At 40.1% G+C, this 14,526-nt stretch overlaps 2 protein-coding genes across 3 annotated transcripts; both read right to left on the bottom strand.

Moving 5' to 3' along the window:
* Nucleotides 1-2,664: 2,664 nt before the first annotated feature.
* Nucleotides 2,665-9,897, bottom strand: LOC112168265 (peroxidase 27). 2 transcript variants are annotated; one of them, XM_040507304.1, is made up of 5 exons: nucleotides 9,678-9,897; nucleotides 9,401-9,586; nucleotides 9,186-9,310; nucleotides 3,284-3,318; nucleotides 2,665-3,185 (listed from the first exon to the last, which is right to left on the bottom strand). In XM_040507304.1, exons 1-5 carry the CDS (start codon nucleotides 9,894-9,896, stop codon nucleotides 2,776-2,778), a joined length of 975 nt encoding a protein of 324 aa, XP_040363238.1. In that variant the 5' UTR covers nucleotide 9,897; the 3' UTR covers nucleotides 2,665-2,775. The 2 variants fall into 2 exon arrangements, with proteins under 2 accessions (XP_040363238.1, XP_024161156.1); XM_024305388.2 differs by having other exon boundaries at nucleotides 2,666-3,185; nucleotides 3,284-3,348; nucleotides 9,210-9,310.
* Nucleotides 9,898-12,681: 2,784 nt separating this feature from the next.
* LOC112167743 (peroxidase 27) lies at nucleotides 12,682-14,345 on the bottom strand. The gene is made up of 4 exons (XM_024304794.2): nucleotides 13,881-14,345; nucleotides 13,602-13,787; nucleotides 13,346-13,511; nucleotides 12,682-13,248 (listed from the first exon to the last, which is right to left on the bottom strand). Exons 1-4 carry the CDS (start codon nucleotides 14,097-14,099, stop codon nucleotides 12,839-12,841), a joined length of 981 nt encoding a protein of 326 aa, XP_024160562.1. The 5' UTR covers nucleotides 14,100-14,345; the 3' UTR covers nucleotides 12,682-12,838.
* Nucleotides 14,346-14,526: the final 181 nt, after the last annotated feature.

Below are 14,526 nucleotides of genomic sequence, written 5' to 3'. Positions count from 1 at the left end.
GAGCAATGTGATGAATAGGATACACGGCTTTGGAAGTGTTTATATATGTTTATGTAGTGAAGAAGGTGACGGGGAAGTGAAGGGAAGTTAAAGCATTTTGGGTCTTTTTGCATGGAGAAAGCAAAGAATAATGACAGGCTGACATCGTTATATCAATTGGTTTGTGTTCATGTACATTATGTAGGACCGTATCACCAACCACATTACATAAACTTGTATACGAGGAAGGTATAAACTATAAAGAAGGTGCCCTGAGAATTGTGGAAGGTATATATACGAATTATCCTGGAGAATGCATGATATTGTGAGCTGGTGGTCCAATGTTTATATATGTACTTTTTTCATAATGATATACCTAATTCTTATTGGGAAGTATATGTTATCTTTGTTTACGTCCCAAAATGATGCTAAGGACGCAAGGAAGAAAATAAAGATGCTAGAGAGTAGAGATTATATATAGTGGAATGATCAAAACAAAGGTTCTAGAAACTAATTGATTGTAGAATATTAGAGTGCTGTAAAAGTAGTCATAGATTGCCCTAAAGTACTAAGGGTTGCTCTAAGATACTAATGACAATTGTACGGTTTTTCTTTTTTTATCAGGACAATTACGTTAGAGTTAGTAACACACTCACTCCGTCAGTATCCAGACTTAGGTCTACGAGAATATCTCAGCAAAGTCAGACTAATCTCTTGCCGCTAGTGCATGAATCCGAAGACCCCTTAAATCTGCTGCCGCAAACTTGTGGAAATTGAGACTTAAACTCTAGATTTGGGTGTTCCATACTAGGCAGCTCGACCAACCTTACCACACTAGGTGGTTAATGACAATTTGTACTTTAACATTACATTTGGTAAAAAAAAAAAAAAATTTGGTAATATTACATTTGGTACACTGTAACTGCTTTTATTCTCTCCTAATACTTTTGTGTATACTTTATTGGAGGATAGTTAATGAGTTTATGCTTCTTCTTTTTTTCCCCGGCAAGACTATTCTAGTTTAGTTGTTTTGTTACGTCATTTCACTTCTATTACACTAATAATTAATGAGTTGTGCTGAAAATTGCAATAAATTAGACAAAAAAAATGCTAATCGATTGCAAGCAGAAAAGTACTGATCGATTAACTACTTATATAAATCGATGTACGAAATAGTTATACATATATATGCATGAAATTAGGAATATATTTATTTTGATTTTCTGATAATGTTAAAATAATGAATCTCACTTGTGATAACATTAGCTATGACAGCTAAAAGCGTTGAGAGAGGAAGGATGTCCTCGGGGGCGACCTAGGGTTTCTCGAAACTCAGTTTCGACGAGGCGGCGGCGCTCTTCCCTAGTGCTAGGCGGCGATCTTGGTACGGCAGCGCGGGGCAGGTACTCGAGCGTTGATCGTTTTTTGCAGCAAGAAGCATCCGTTCGGGGGCCTCTTCGATCGTGTCTCGGGTTTTCATTTCTAAACCAGTTTGGCCGGTGCTGGGATCGACAGCGTCTGGGTGGCCATGGATCAGAGCGATCCCAGCGGGGAGGTCATGTTGGGGTCTCCGGTCACAGCCACTTCACCGCCGTTGCAGCACCTGAGAAAGGAGGCGGGCTGTTTTCTCATGGAAGCAGTCTGATCGTCGCTTGAGTCCGGGTCGAGGTCCAGGTTTTGCAATGGTTGGAAACAGGAGCCGACCGCCGAATTGGTGACTAGTCACTGCTCTTCCAGCGATTTTCTACATGTTGATCTGGGAGGGAGGGAAGGATAGGGTCTGCCTCTCCGGGTCTGCTGGTACTCATAGTTCACGCTAGGGTTTGGGTTGGGCCCGGAGATGTGGGCTATCCTTTTTCCTTTTCTGCTGGATCAGGCCTGTAGTGATTGTTGGGGGGTGACAAAGCCCATTTTTTTTCTTTTCTTTTCTTAATGTTCAATCATTTTCGGATTAGGACTGCTTTGGGAGTTGGTAATTATCTAGAATAAGATTGACATTTTTTCAAGCGGCTTATGGATAAGGATTTGCTCCTATTTGTTTGTTAGGAAATAGCTCTATGTTGGTACCGCAATTGAGCACCTGGCTAATGGGGAAGTTAGTCAATGATTTTGCCCTAGAAGACACGGAGTTGTTCTTTGTTTATGAGTTCGCTTACATAGCGGGCTCAAAATTGTCTTGCAATGAGTTTATATTGCTTAGATATGAGCGTGGTTGTTATCCCGCCATTTTTTTGTCTTTAAGTGTATGTTAGACTCTGACTTGTTGGCTGGTTATCTAATGATATTAACCTTTTATTTCAAAAAAAAAAAAAAATTAGCTATGACAGCTAACCTTGAAGAGCTTAAGCTAGCAACAATGGAAGAGAGAGAGAGAGAGAGAGAGAGAGAGAGAGAGATCTAGAGAAGCTCGAGCAATTTTCTGAGTTCTTTCCAATTAATGCAACACACCGAAAATTCTTACATCAAAAGCCTATTTATAGTTAGATAAAACTCTAATAATTATTACAACTGAAAAACAGAAAATACCCCAGATAAATCCATGTCAGCACACTACGTGGAGGACAGCTGTAGACCACAACACTGATCAAGATCAGGACAGCTCACGTTGACTTGCGTAAGGGTTAACAACTAGATCGAATAAAACGCTATCTTATTAAATTCAATAAATTGAACACTCCATCGTTCAAACCAATACCAACCTGAAAGACATAAAATCATCAAGAATTCAAACAAATACAACCAGTATCATAATGGGGGCAGATAAGCTTAAGTGATCATGTTCCACATGATCCTTAATTAATTAATCTTGCTGCACACTTTCCTGATCTCTCCTGCATTCCCCGTGAGAACTCCGATCCTACCCATTTTCACCATTGAAACACCAAAATCCTTCAAGAAACTAGCTTTTCCCTTAGGTGTGGCATGGTTTTTAACGTAAGCTTTGGTCTCACTGTCATCAAGAAGAGCTGCATCTGACTGAAAGAGGCCCCTTCTCTTGGCCACAAGAGTATAATAGGAAACGTCAAATATCTTAGAACTCCCGGGATCCATCTCCACGAGAGTTGTTTGGTCATTGGACTTGCATTTCATCTTCAACCTTGCAATGTAGCTGCTATCCAAGCTGGGATCGGTATCGCCCTTTCCGGTGAAGTTGTAAAGACGGTTGTTGAAGGAAGAGCAATGAGACGTCCCAATGGTGTGACTCCCTGAATCGAGTAAATCATATAGTTCGTGATGTTAATCGAATAATTTTAGTACTACATGTGATCCATTATATATGGTGGCCATGGTTAATTAGGTATACCTGATAGTACGACAAGATCTTTAGCACTCAGACCTCTCTGTGCAAAGTCTGATTGTAGTGTAGTGTGTTAGGATTATGAGTGTTATTTAGTTAATTAGGGTTAATTAGTTAGGTTAATTACGTACTAATTCTGTTATCAGTATGCATGAGTTGTCTTCATGTGAGCTATAGATAGTATACACGTGTCAATCATCTGTGGTATTTCAGCTACTATATATAGTCCTACTGTACCTAACTTCATTATCGAAGGAATAGATCATCTTCTTCATTTCACAATTCTCTCTCTAGCTTAGCTTTGCTTCTGTAGCTTTCATGGTATCAAGAGCTCAGGCTGCGTTCTTGGAGCACTGAAAATCCACTATTCTCATTCATATCGATTGCAAATCTTCGTGTTGATGTTATATTAGCTCAGATTGGAGCTCAGATAAGTCATTCATCATCGATTCTTGACAAAATTTCCAGTTCTTGTTCTTGAGGAATTCGTGTAATTCTACTGAAAAATTGTTACTTGATCTGTGCAATTGTGTGTTCATTGCTTCTAGTTATCACAATTATACTCAGAAATTTGTTGAATCATCTAGATCTGAAATCTCAAACCCTAGCTTTTGCAATCTTATCTGTGTTCGTGTTGATATACATACCTGTCTTGGTGCTTAGATTCATATAGTGAACTTGTTCGAATTTTCATATTGTCTTTTCAATTTCTGCTCAATCTATCTAGTCAAACCCTAGCCTTATCTCTCAGTGTCTCATATCTACAATCATGACTGTTTCTTCGCATCAAACCACTACTCAAACCACTGTTTACCTTCCTAATATCCTTCTTGATGACACAAATTATCCTACCTGGTTGTTTCGGATGGAGTCTTTCCTTAGAGGCCAAAATCTCTTTGGCTTTGTTGATGGTTCAACACCTTGTCCTGCACAATTTGTACTTGCCTCTGATGGCTCTACAAACACAATATCTGTTGAGTATATTTCATGGAAGACTCAAGATCAGAGCATAGTCAACATGATAGGCCAAACTCTAAGTGCTGTGGCTATGACATGTGCTGTTGGGAGCAAGTCTGCTCAAGACTTATGGACTCGGCTCAAGCTAAAATTTGCTGATGCTAACAAGCAAAACATTCTGCAGCTAAAATCAAACCTCCAAAATGTGAAGAAAGGGACTGATGACATTGAGACTTATCTTGATAAAATCAAAGCAGCAAAGGATGCTCTAGAGACTGTAGGAGTGTCTATTGATGATGAAGATATTGTGGTCACAGTTCTCAATGGTCTACCTTCAGATTTTGCAGCAATAAAGACTGTTATTCGTGCTCAATTCACTTGTGCATCACTAAGTCAACTCAAAACTCTGCTTAAAGCTGCTGAAATGGATATTGGAAATGAAGCACAAGGCCTGCAGAATCTGCTTACTGCAATGCTTGCAAAGATCAGTCCACACACTCTGCCATCATCTTCTGCAACTACTTATGCCACTTCCACACCACCGTCATCTATGTTTCAGCAATCACAATTGCCTCAAACTCAAGCCATACAGTTTGCATCACAAGCCTCATCCTCCAACACATCTGCACCACCTGGATTTACAACTCAATGTCTTGCATCTTCTGGTGTTGTGCCTCAGGGATTACCTTCCTTTCCAATGTCTACTCAAACTCCATATGTTCCTATCCCAGCTATGCCTTATGGATTCACACCTATGTTCAATCCCAATAATGGCATGACAGGATTTTATGCTGGAAGAGGACCTGGCAGGTTTCAACACAATGCAGGCAGAGGCAACAATTTTGGTGGAAGAGGAAATGGCATGAACTTGACTGCATCTGGCAATCAGAATGGTGGCTTCAGGACTTTTGGCAACAACAATGTTGGAGGTGCTAATTCTATTACTTGCCAATGGTGTAATAAGGTTGGCCATAGCGCCAAAACCTGCAGATCTCTTCCTATGAATCAACAAGGCAACAATAACTCAAATCAAGGTGGCTGCCAGTATTGTGGGAGACATGGACATACTGCAGATAGGTGCTATTTCATTATTGGTTTTCCTGGACAACAAAATGATTCTGAAAATTCTAATGCCACTGCCATGGTTGCTGCTGCTACCAACCTTGCTCCACAATTTTGGCTAGCTGACACAGGTGCCACCAACCACATGACCAACAACTTGCAGCTACTCAACAATGTTGTTCCATATCCAAACACAGATGGTGTGCAGATTGGTAATGGTAATCAACTCCCAATTACTCACATTGGTAATGCAATGTTGGGACTGCTTAAAATGGACAATATTCTATTAATTCCAGATCTTGCAGCACACTTGCTCTCCATTTATCAACTATGCAAACAAAATAACTGCTCAGTCTGGTTTGATGAATTTATGTGTGTAATACAGGACAAGGTGCAGGGCAAGATATTATACCAGGGACTGAGTAAGCAAGGCCTTTATCCCATACCATTTGATTTACCAATGTTCAATAAAGCATCTGCTACAGCTTCTACTTCAAGTATTCAGAACACAAAAACAACTGCAAGTATTCAGCAAACTGCTTCTTCTTCACATTCAACTTTTCTTGGTCAAAAGGTGCAACATCCTCTTTGGCATCAGAGATTTGGCCATCCATCCAATGAAGTGATCAAAGTAATGCTGAGCAAACACAACATAGTTCAAGCTTCTGATAGTGAGAAAAGTGTCTGTGAGTCATGTCTGTTAGGAAAATTTCACAAACTCCCTTTTCCTAGTTCTCAGTCTAGATGTGCTACACCCTTTGAGCTTGTGCATTCTGATGTGTGGGGTCCTTCTCCTCACCTGTCCATAGATGGATACAGATACTTTGTTCTCTTTATTGATGATTGTACACGTTTCACTTGGATGTTTCCAATGAAAAATAAGAATGAAGTTCTTTCCTACTTCAAATCACTGTGTGCATACATCTCTACTCAATTCTCTGCTACTGTAAAAATGTTTAGAAGTGATGGAGGAGGTGAATATATCAATGCAAAATTTAAGGAATTCTTGAATAACAGTGGTATTGTTCATCAAGTAGCATGTCCCTATACTCCTCAACAGAATGGAATCTCAGAGAGAAAGAACAGACATTTAAGAGAGACAGCTGTAACTCTTCTACAGAATGCTTCTCTTCCCAATCAGTTCTGGTATCATGCCTGTGCTACTGCAGCTTTTCTGATTAATCGAATGCCTACTCAGGTACTCCTCATGAAATCCCCATATGAAGAACTATATCAGTCTACTCCACAGGTGGATATGCTCAGGGTGTTTGGCTGTGCTTGCTATCCCTTGTTGACACCATATAGATCAAATAAGTTACAGCCTAAGACTACTAAGTGTGTCTTTATTGGCTTTGCTGCTGGTTATAAAGGCTATATCTGTTACAGTCCCTCTAACAGGAAATATATCATTTCAAGGCATGTTTTCTTTGATGAAACCACCTTTCCTTATGCTGTGAACACAGTGCAATCATCATCTTCTACAAGACATCCTCATCTGTCATCTCCTCAAGCTCAGACTACTGTGCCTTGCTTTGCTCAAACTCAGTCCCATACACACACTCCTGTGCCTGCATCTGTCACCACTTCACACATCACTTCAGGTCCATTATCTTCTAATCCTTTACATAATGATCATCCTGTGTCAACTCCTGTGCCATCTGATCCTGCTGCATGTGATAGTGCCACTCTCAGTGTCCCTGCATCATCTGACAATCATGACACATACTTAGAACCTCTTCATGTCACCAATGACTGTAATTTTGTAAATAATGATCCTGAAATTTTGATATCTCCATCTTCGAGTAATATCTTTGCTCCTCAAGCTGACACTGTTATACGATTTGCTGAAAGCGATGGAATCATATCATTGTCTTCTCAATCTGGAACTGGTACAATATCAATTGTTCTTAATTGTGACACTGCTCCAACTCCTTCCACTCATATCTCAGAAGCTAATATTCTTCACCCTGTTGAAGGCATTGCTCTTAACTCTTTCAATGATCATCACATGATTACAAGGGCCAAAAGAGGTATTCATAAGAAGAAATGTTTTCTGACATCATTATCTCATGATTGTCTTGATCCAAGTGCCACAGAACCTGCCAACTACAAAGCTGCACTTCAAACTCCAGAATGGAAGAATGCAATGCTTGAGGAGTATAATGCTCTTATGCACCAACGCACATGGACTTTGGTACCTCTTCCCCTGACAAAAATCTTGTCTCCTGCAAATGGTTGTTTAAAGTCAAGAGAAATGCAAATGGCTCTATTGCTCGTCATAAAGCACGACTTGTTGCACGAGGATTCAGTCAGGAATATGGAGTGGATTATGATGAAACCTTTTCTCCTGTGGTTCGTCATACAACAGTGAGACTAATTCTTTGCTTAGCTGCCTATCATAACTGGAAACTTCATCAGTTAGATGTTAAGAATGCATTTTTGCATGGTCTCCTTGCTGAGGAAGTATATATGACACAGCCTGGTGGTTTTGTTGATCCCCATACTCCTCACTATGTCTGCAAATTAAATAAGTCACTGTATGGTCTTAAGCAGGCCCCCAGAGCTTGGAATGAGAGGTTCACTACTTTTCTCCCCACTATTGGCTTCTCTTCCTCCTATGCTGATCCAAGCTTGTTCATCAAACAAACCCAGTCTGATTATGTCTTTCTACTTCTGTATGTGGATGATATAATCATTACTGGTTCTTGTGAAATATTGATTACTTCAGTTAAACATGCTTTGCAACAGGAGTTTGACATGACAGACTTGGGAAAACTCCATTATTTCCTTGGTCTCGAGATTCAGTATATGTCAGATGGTTTATTTGTTTCACAAAGGAGATATGCTAAAGATTTGTTACATAAATCTGGCTTGGATGACTGTCACACTCACTCTACACCCTGCAGGTCTGGTTTAAAGCTATTCAAAGACACAGGCACTTCCTTGCAGTCTCATGATGTTATTCAGTTTCGAAGTTTGGTTGGATGCCTCCAATATCTAACCTTCACAAGGCCAGACATCTCTTATGCAGTCAACTCAGTTTGTCAATTTCTACACAATCCTACTGATGAACACATGACTGCTGCACACAGGATTCTCAGATACATCAAAGGCACCATGGATCAAGGTATTTTCTTCCAGAAGGGACATAACATTCACAAAGACACTGCACTACAGCTTCAAGCATATTGTGATGCTGATTGGGCTGGGGATCCAAATGATCGAAAGTCTACCACAGGATTCGTGATCCTCCTTCATAATTCCCCAATATCTTGGTGCAGTAAGAAACAAACTGCAGTGTCTAGGTCCTCCACTGAAGCTGAGTACAGGAGCATGGCAGACACTACCTCTGAAGTCATGTGGTTAATGCATTTACTCCATGATCTTCATGTCCATCTTGCTAATGTTCCAGTGCTTCATTGTGACAATATTTCTGCTCTTGCCTTGGCCACAAACCCAGTCTATCATTCCAAGTTGAAGCACATTGAAGTTGACGTGCATTTTACTCGCAATCAAGTCAAGGCAGGCTCTCTCAAACTGCAATTCATCACATCCAGAAATCAGCTGGCCGATCTTTTCACTAAAGGACTGTGCTCACCTCAACACTCATATCTTTGCTCCAGCTTGCTGCTTTGCACCTCCCATCAAGCTGAGGAGGGGTGTTAGGATTATGAGTGTTATTTAGTTAATTAGGGTTAATTAGTTAGGTTAATTACGTACTAATTCTGTTATCAGTATGCATGAGTTGTCTTCATGTGAGCTATAGATAGTATACACGTGTCAATCATCTGTGGTATTTCAGCTACTATATATAGTCCTACTGTACCTAACTTCATTATCGAAGGAATAGATCATCTTCTTCATTTCACAATTCTCTCTCTAGCTTAGCTTTGCTTCTGTAGCTTTCATAGTGATGTTTGCAGTAGGTGGTGGGAGATTGCGCAAGGCATCTATCATGTTTGATACATTACCATCTCTTCGTCCAGTTTCAACATCCCAATGTCGTCCCATGTCCTGATTCACCCCAATTAGGTCAATGTTAGGAAATATGATCAACAATGGATATCAAACTTAAGAAACCAAATGATGATCTGTACTACTTACCGCCACAACCACATCCCTAGCTACAATGGCTACGATGTCAGAGCATGAAACCACCCCAGGGCAAGCTTTTTCCAAAGCATACTTAACTCTGTCAATGACTTCAAACCCTCGAAGACTTAAGTTTGGAATTGCATCCTTTTCGGCTTGGTTCGTTGAAGAATTCAATAGCACTGAACCGTCGCAACCCTGCATATTCAGAGTATGTTAGCTGGTGGGTTAAAATCATGATATAGGGCAAAAAGAACTTAAACAAAATGGATGATTGAGTTATAGGTACCCTGACAAAGCAATCATGGAAATGCATTCTGAGCAAAGGACCAGCGAGTGAAGGTGCTACCGCCATGGTTTGAGCGATAACCTTCTTGACTATGGCCTCGGCTTTCGGGCATGACTTTGCATAAAACCCTACTTTCAGTCCCTGTGCATTTGCAAAGTCAAGGACAGAAAGCAGAACGATCCCTTGGATCAGGAGGAAGATAAGCTTTGAAGTAGCCATGTCCTAATCACGTACAGAAACAAAGAAGCTTCTTAGGAAGTAGTTAGGTTTCTTCTGTAGATACAATACTAGCTAGCAAGGTTTATATAGTACTAGGATAGCCGCTAAGAGCTAGTGGTTGTCGTTACTTGGCGTTTCGATTGACTTTTGATTGGTTTTGTCTGTTATGTCTGAATCTCTGATATAACTACTCAGGATATTAACAATCACATGCAATGAGCAGATGAGAAGAATTATAAGCGTTAGTTGATTCAAGGGATAATATTTGAATATAGGCATTAGGCTGCATGAGCTAGCATTTGATCCAGAATATATTAGGAAGCTCGGCCTCTTCATTCCTTCAAGGGCACAAAAGAAGAGTTGACCTTAATTTGCATATATTATCATATCTTAACAGAACGAAAGCAAGCATGTGCTGTATGGCTAGCTAGCTGACACTACAAGAAAAACATGTTTAAGGACATGCAATTCATGTTGTCAGTAACTTTCAACAACAGTAAGAGCATTTGTAGATGCCAGAGTCGTTAAAGTTTAAGAGTCCTTAACATCACACTTTGTATGTTGTAGAAAAGACGCAAAATAAGTTGTTGTAATTATTCAACAGTGCACTTTGCACGTTGTCGTAAATTTTCAACAACATTTCAAGCGCGAGTTGTAATTTTTAACAGCACTCTCAGCATGTTGCCTTTAGTTTTCAACAACATACATGGTATGTTGTCATATTTCTGAATACGTTGTTATAATGTTTTTTTTTTTTGTAATACGTTTTTATAATGTTTCAATATATATTATTGCACCCAGATTGATGGGTTCTTCTTTTATGTACCTCTATAAACATTCACCATTACATAAGCACATTCTCATACCAATACCAGTACAGTACTATAACTATATAACTATGTAAAAGAAATATATACATTTCATTAAGAGTGCCACATTGTCTGATACATAATATTTTTTATAAAACATACATGACAAAGGTCTGAATTCTTTGTGCAATATTGGTAATTGACAATACATGCATAGTATTTCAACTTCCTGACCTAGCCCTGCAGTACTCTAGTAAAGCAAAAGCATATCATAAATGTAATATTAATTAAGAGAGAAACAATGAGTTGTACATACTAAATTTTTTTAGAGGAAATGATCATTTACCCAATTTTTGCTTTAAAATTGTCCACTTACCCAAACACTCTAAGAGATTGCCCACTTACCCAAACACTCTAAGAGATTGTCCACTTATCCAAACACTCTAAGAGATTATTTCCCTAATACCCAATTAAGTATTTTTTTTTAATTCATTTTTATTTATTTTTGGGACAATTTTGCCCTCTCCTTCTTTGTCACTTAGAGAAAGAAGTCATTGGAGACCTTGCTTGACTCCAGTGGGGACTCCGGCGACTGGTGACCCGACTCCGGCGACCGGTTACAGGAATCAGGAATCTTGCTACCGGACTGGTGACAGGATTCCGGCGTCTGAATTTATTGCCCCTAATAATACTCAGTAACCATATTATTGCCCCTCAGTAATCATATTATTGCCCCCAATACTCAGATTATTGCCCCCCAATAATCATATTATTATTATTGCCCTCCAGTGAATTGCATAAACTCCCAAAACCAAAATGAATACACTACAGGCACAATTGATCAATTTATATGCATATTATTGCCCCCCAATACTCATATTATTGCCTCCCAATAATCATATTATTGCCCCGCAATAGACATGTATAACTACTCAATAAAACCTTTTTTTTTCATTCTTCTTTCTTCTTTCCTTATAAGCCTTCTGCCAAATTTACCAAAAAAAAAAACTTTAAAATCGAGTTACCCATCATTTTCGAGTTACCCGGTCAACTCACTTACACATAGTTCTCAGTTCTCACTAACATAGACATAACCAACTAGGCAACTATGAAAGTTCTAGACCCAAAAACAGCCCAGAAACTATCTTCATGACATCAGCCCAACACCAAGCCATCCGGGTAACCCAGATTACTCTGGGCACCCAAAACAGGGCACCAAATCAACCCAGCAGGCCACCGCCACACGTTATCCTCGTCGTGGAGCCGCCGCGGCCAAAACCCAGGGGACGGGCTGCTGGGGTCGGCAGCGATCTTGAGGGTCAGGGCGAGTGTGAGTGGCTTCGGGGGTCTGGTCAAAACGGTGGATAATGACCATGGTGCTTCGATGGGTCAAGGCAAAGGAGCCACCACGGTTAGGTGAAGGAATGGAGCACGGTGTTCGGGCAGTCTTCATCTCGGGTCTGGATTCATGATCTCGATCCAGGCTGCGTGGGGTTAGGATCGTGGAGTTGGATGGCGTCCTCCTCTGGTGGTCCAACGGTGGGGACAGAGCGGCGGCGGTGGAGGCCCGACATCGACGGTGGAGTGGTGGGCGCGGTGGCTTGATGGTGGAGGCCCGACAAACCGAACCGGAAATTTTTGATCTGCAGACATGGAGAGAGAGAGAGAGAGAGAGGGTGCATACATATATATATATATATATATATATATATAATCTTTTTATTATAAAATGTCTATTTTCCCTTTCTTGTGGACCATGCTGTCGGCTCCAGCTCAACGAATGACATCACATTTCGAGGAAAATTCAAAATTTGGACGCGGTTGATGGGATTTGGAAGCTTAGGGACAAACGTGATTAAAAAAAAAAAAAAAAAGAACCAAACTGATTTTAGTCCTAAAATTCGAGGGACTAAACTGAATTTTGTCTATTTATTCAAGTATTTAGTACTTTTCTGGTTGCAACCGTTTAACATTTTTCAGCCTAATTCAATAAAAAATGCCGTGACCACTTCAACGTTCAAACCAATACCAACCTGAAAACATAAAATCATCAAGAAATCATACAAATACAACCTGTATCAAGATGGAAACAGATAAGCTTTATTGATCACGTTCGACATTATTCTTAATTAATTAATTAATCTTGCTGCAGACTCGCCTGATCTCCCCTGCATTCCCCGTGAGAACTCCGATCCTACCCATTTTCACCATTGAAACACCAAAATCCTTCAAGAAACTAGCTTTTCCCTTAGGTGTGGCATGGTTTGTAACGTAAGTGTTGGTCTCACTGTCATCAAGAAGAGCTGCATCTGACTGAAAGAGACCCCTTCTCTTGGCCACAAGAGTATAATAGGAGACGTCAAATGTCTTGAAACTCCCCGGATCCATCTCAGCGAGAGTTGTTTGGTCGTTGGGCTTGCATTTCATCTTCAACCTTGCAATGTAGTTGTTATCCAAGGTGGGATCGGTATCGCCATTTCCGGTGAAGTTGTAAAGACGATTGTTGAAGGAAGAGCAATGAGACGTCCCAATGGTGTGACTCCCTGTATCAAGTAAACCATATAGTTAGCGAAGTAATCGAATCATTTTAGTACTACATGTGATCCATTATATATGGTTGCCGTGATTAATTAGGTATACCTGATAGTACTACAAGATCTTTAGCGCTTAGACCCTTCTGTGCAAAGCTTGATTTTAGTATAGTGATGTTTGAACGAGGTGATGGGAGATTGAGCAAGGCATCTGTCATGCTTGATACATTACCATCTCTTCGTCCAGTTTCAACATCCCAGTGTCCTCCCATGTCCTGATCCATGTCAATTAGGTCAATGTTTGAAAATACGGTCAATAATGTATGTCAAACTTAAACAACCACATGATGATCTGTACTACTTACCGCGACAACCACATCCCTAGCTACAATGGCTACGATGTCAGAGCATGAAACTACTCCAGGACAAGCTTTTTCCAAAGCAGACTTAACTCTGTCAATGACTCCATACCCTCGAAGACTTAGGTTGGGAGGTGCATCCTTTTCGGCTTGGTTTGTTGAAGAATTCAATAGCACTGAACCTTCGCAACCCTGCATATTCAGAGTATATTAGCTCGTGAGTCGAATAATCATTATATAAGGAAAAAAGAACTTAAACAAAATGGATGATTGAGTTATACCTACCCTGACAAAGCAATCATGGAAATGCATTCTGAGCAAAGGACCAGCGAGTGAAGGTGCTACCGCCATGGTTTGAGCGATAACCTTCTTGACTATGGCCTCGGCTTTCGGGCATGACTTTGCATAAAACCCTACTTTTAGTCCTTGTGCATTTGCAAAGTCAAGGACAGAAAGCAGAACGATCCCTTGGATCAGGATGAAGATAAGCTTTGAAGTAGCCATGTCCTAATCACAGAAACGTAGAAGCTTCTTAGGAATTAGTTGGGTTTCTTGTGTAGATTCAATACTAACTAGCAAGGTTTATATAGTACGTACTTGGTTACCCGCTAAAAGTGGCTGTCATTACTTGGCGTTTCGATTGACTTTTGATTGGTTTTGACTGTCTTGTTTGAATCGAATCTCTGATATAACTACTCAGGATATTAAGAATTATATGCAATGATCAGATGAGAAGAATTATAAACCCTAGCTAATTGATTTATGGGATAGTATTTGAATTAATATATATATATATATAGGCATTAGGCTGCGTGAGCATTTGATCCAGAATATATTAGGACGCTCGGACTCTTCATTCCTTCAAGGGCACAAAAGAAGAGTTGACCTTAATTTGCATATATTATCATATCGTAACAGATTGACAGCAAGC

This window comes from Rosa chinensis, chromosome 5, assembly GCF_002994745.2.
Source record: "Rosa chinensis cultivar Old Blush chromosome 5, RchiOBHm-V2, whole genome shotgun sequence".
Taxonomy (NCBI): Eukaryota; Viridiplantae; Streptophyta; class Magnoliopsida; order Rosales; family Rosaceae; genus Rosa; species Rosa chinensis.
The sequence above is the reverse complement of the archived record's forward strand: the minus strand, read 5'-3'. Positions and strand labels throughout refer to the sequence as shown.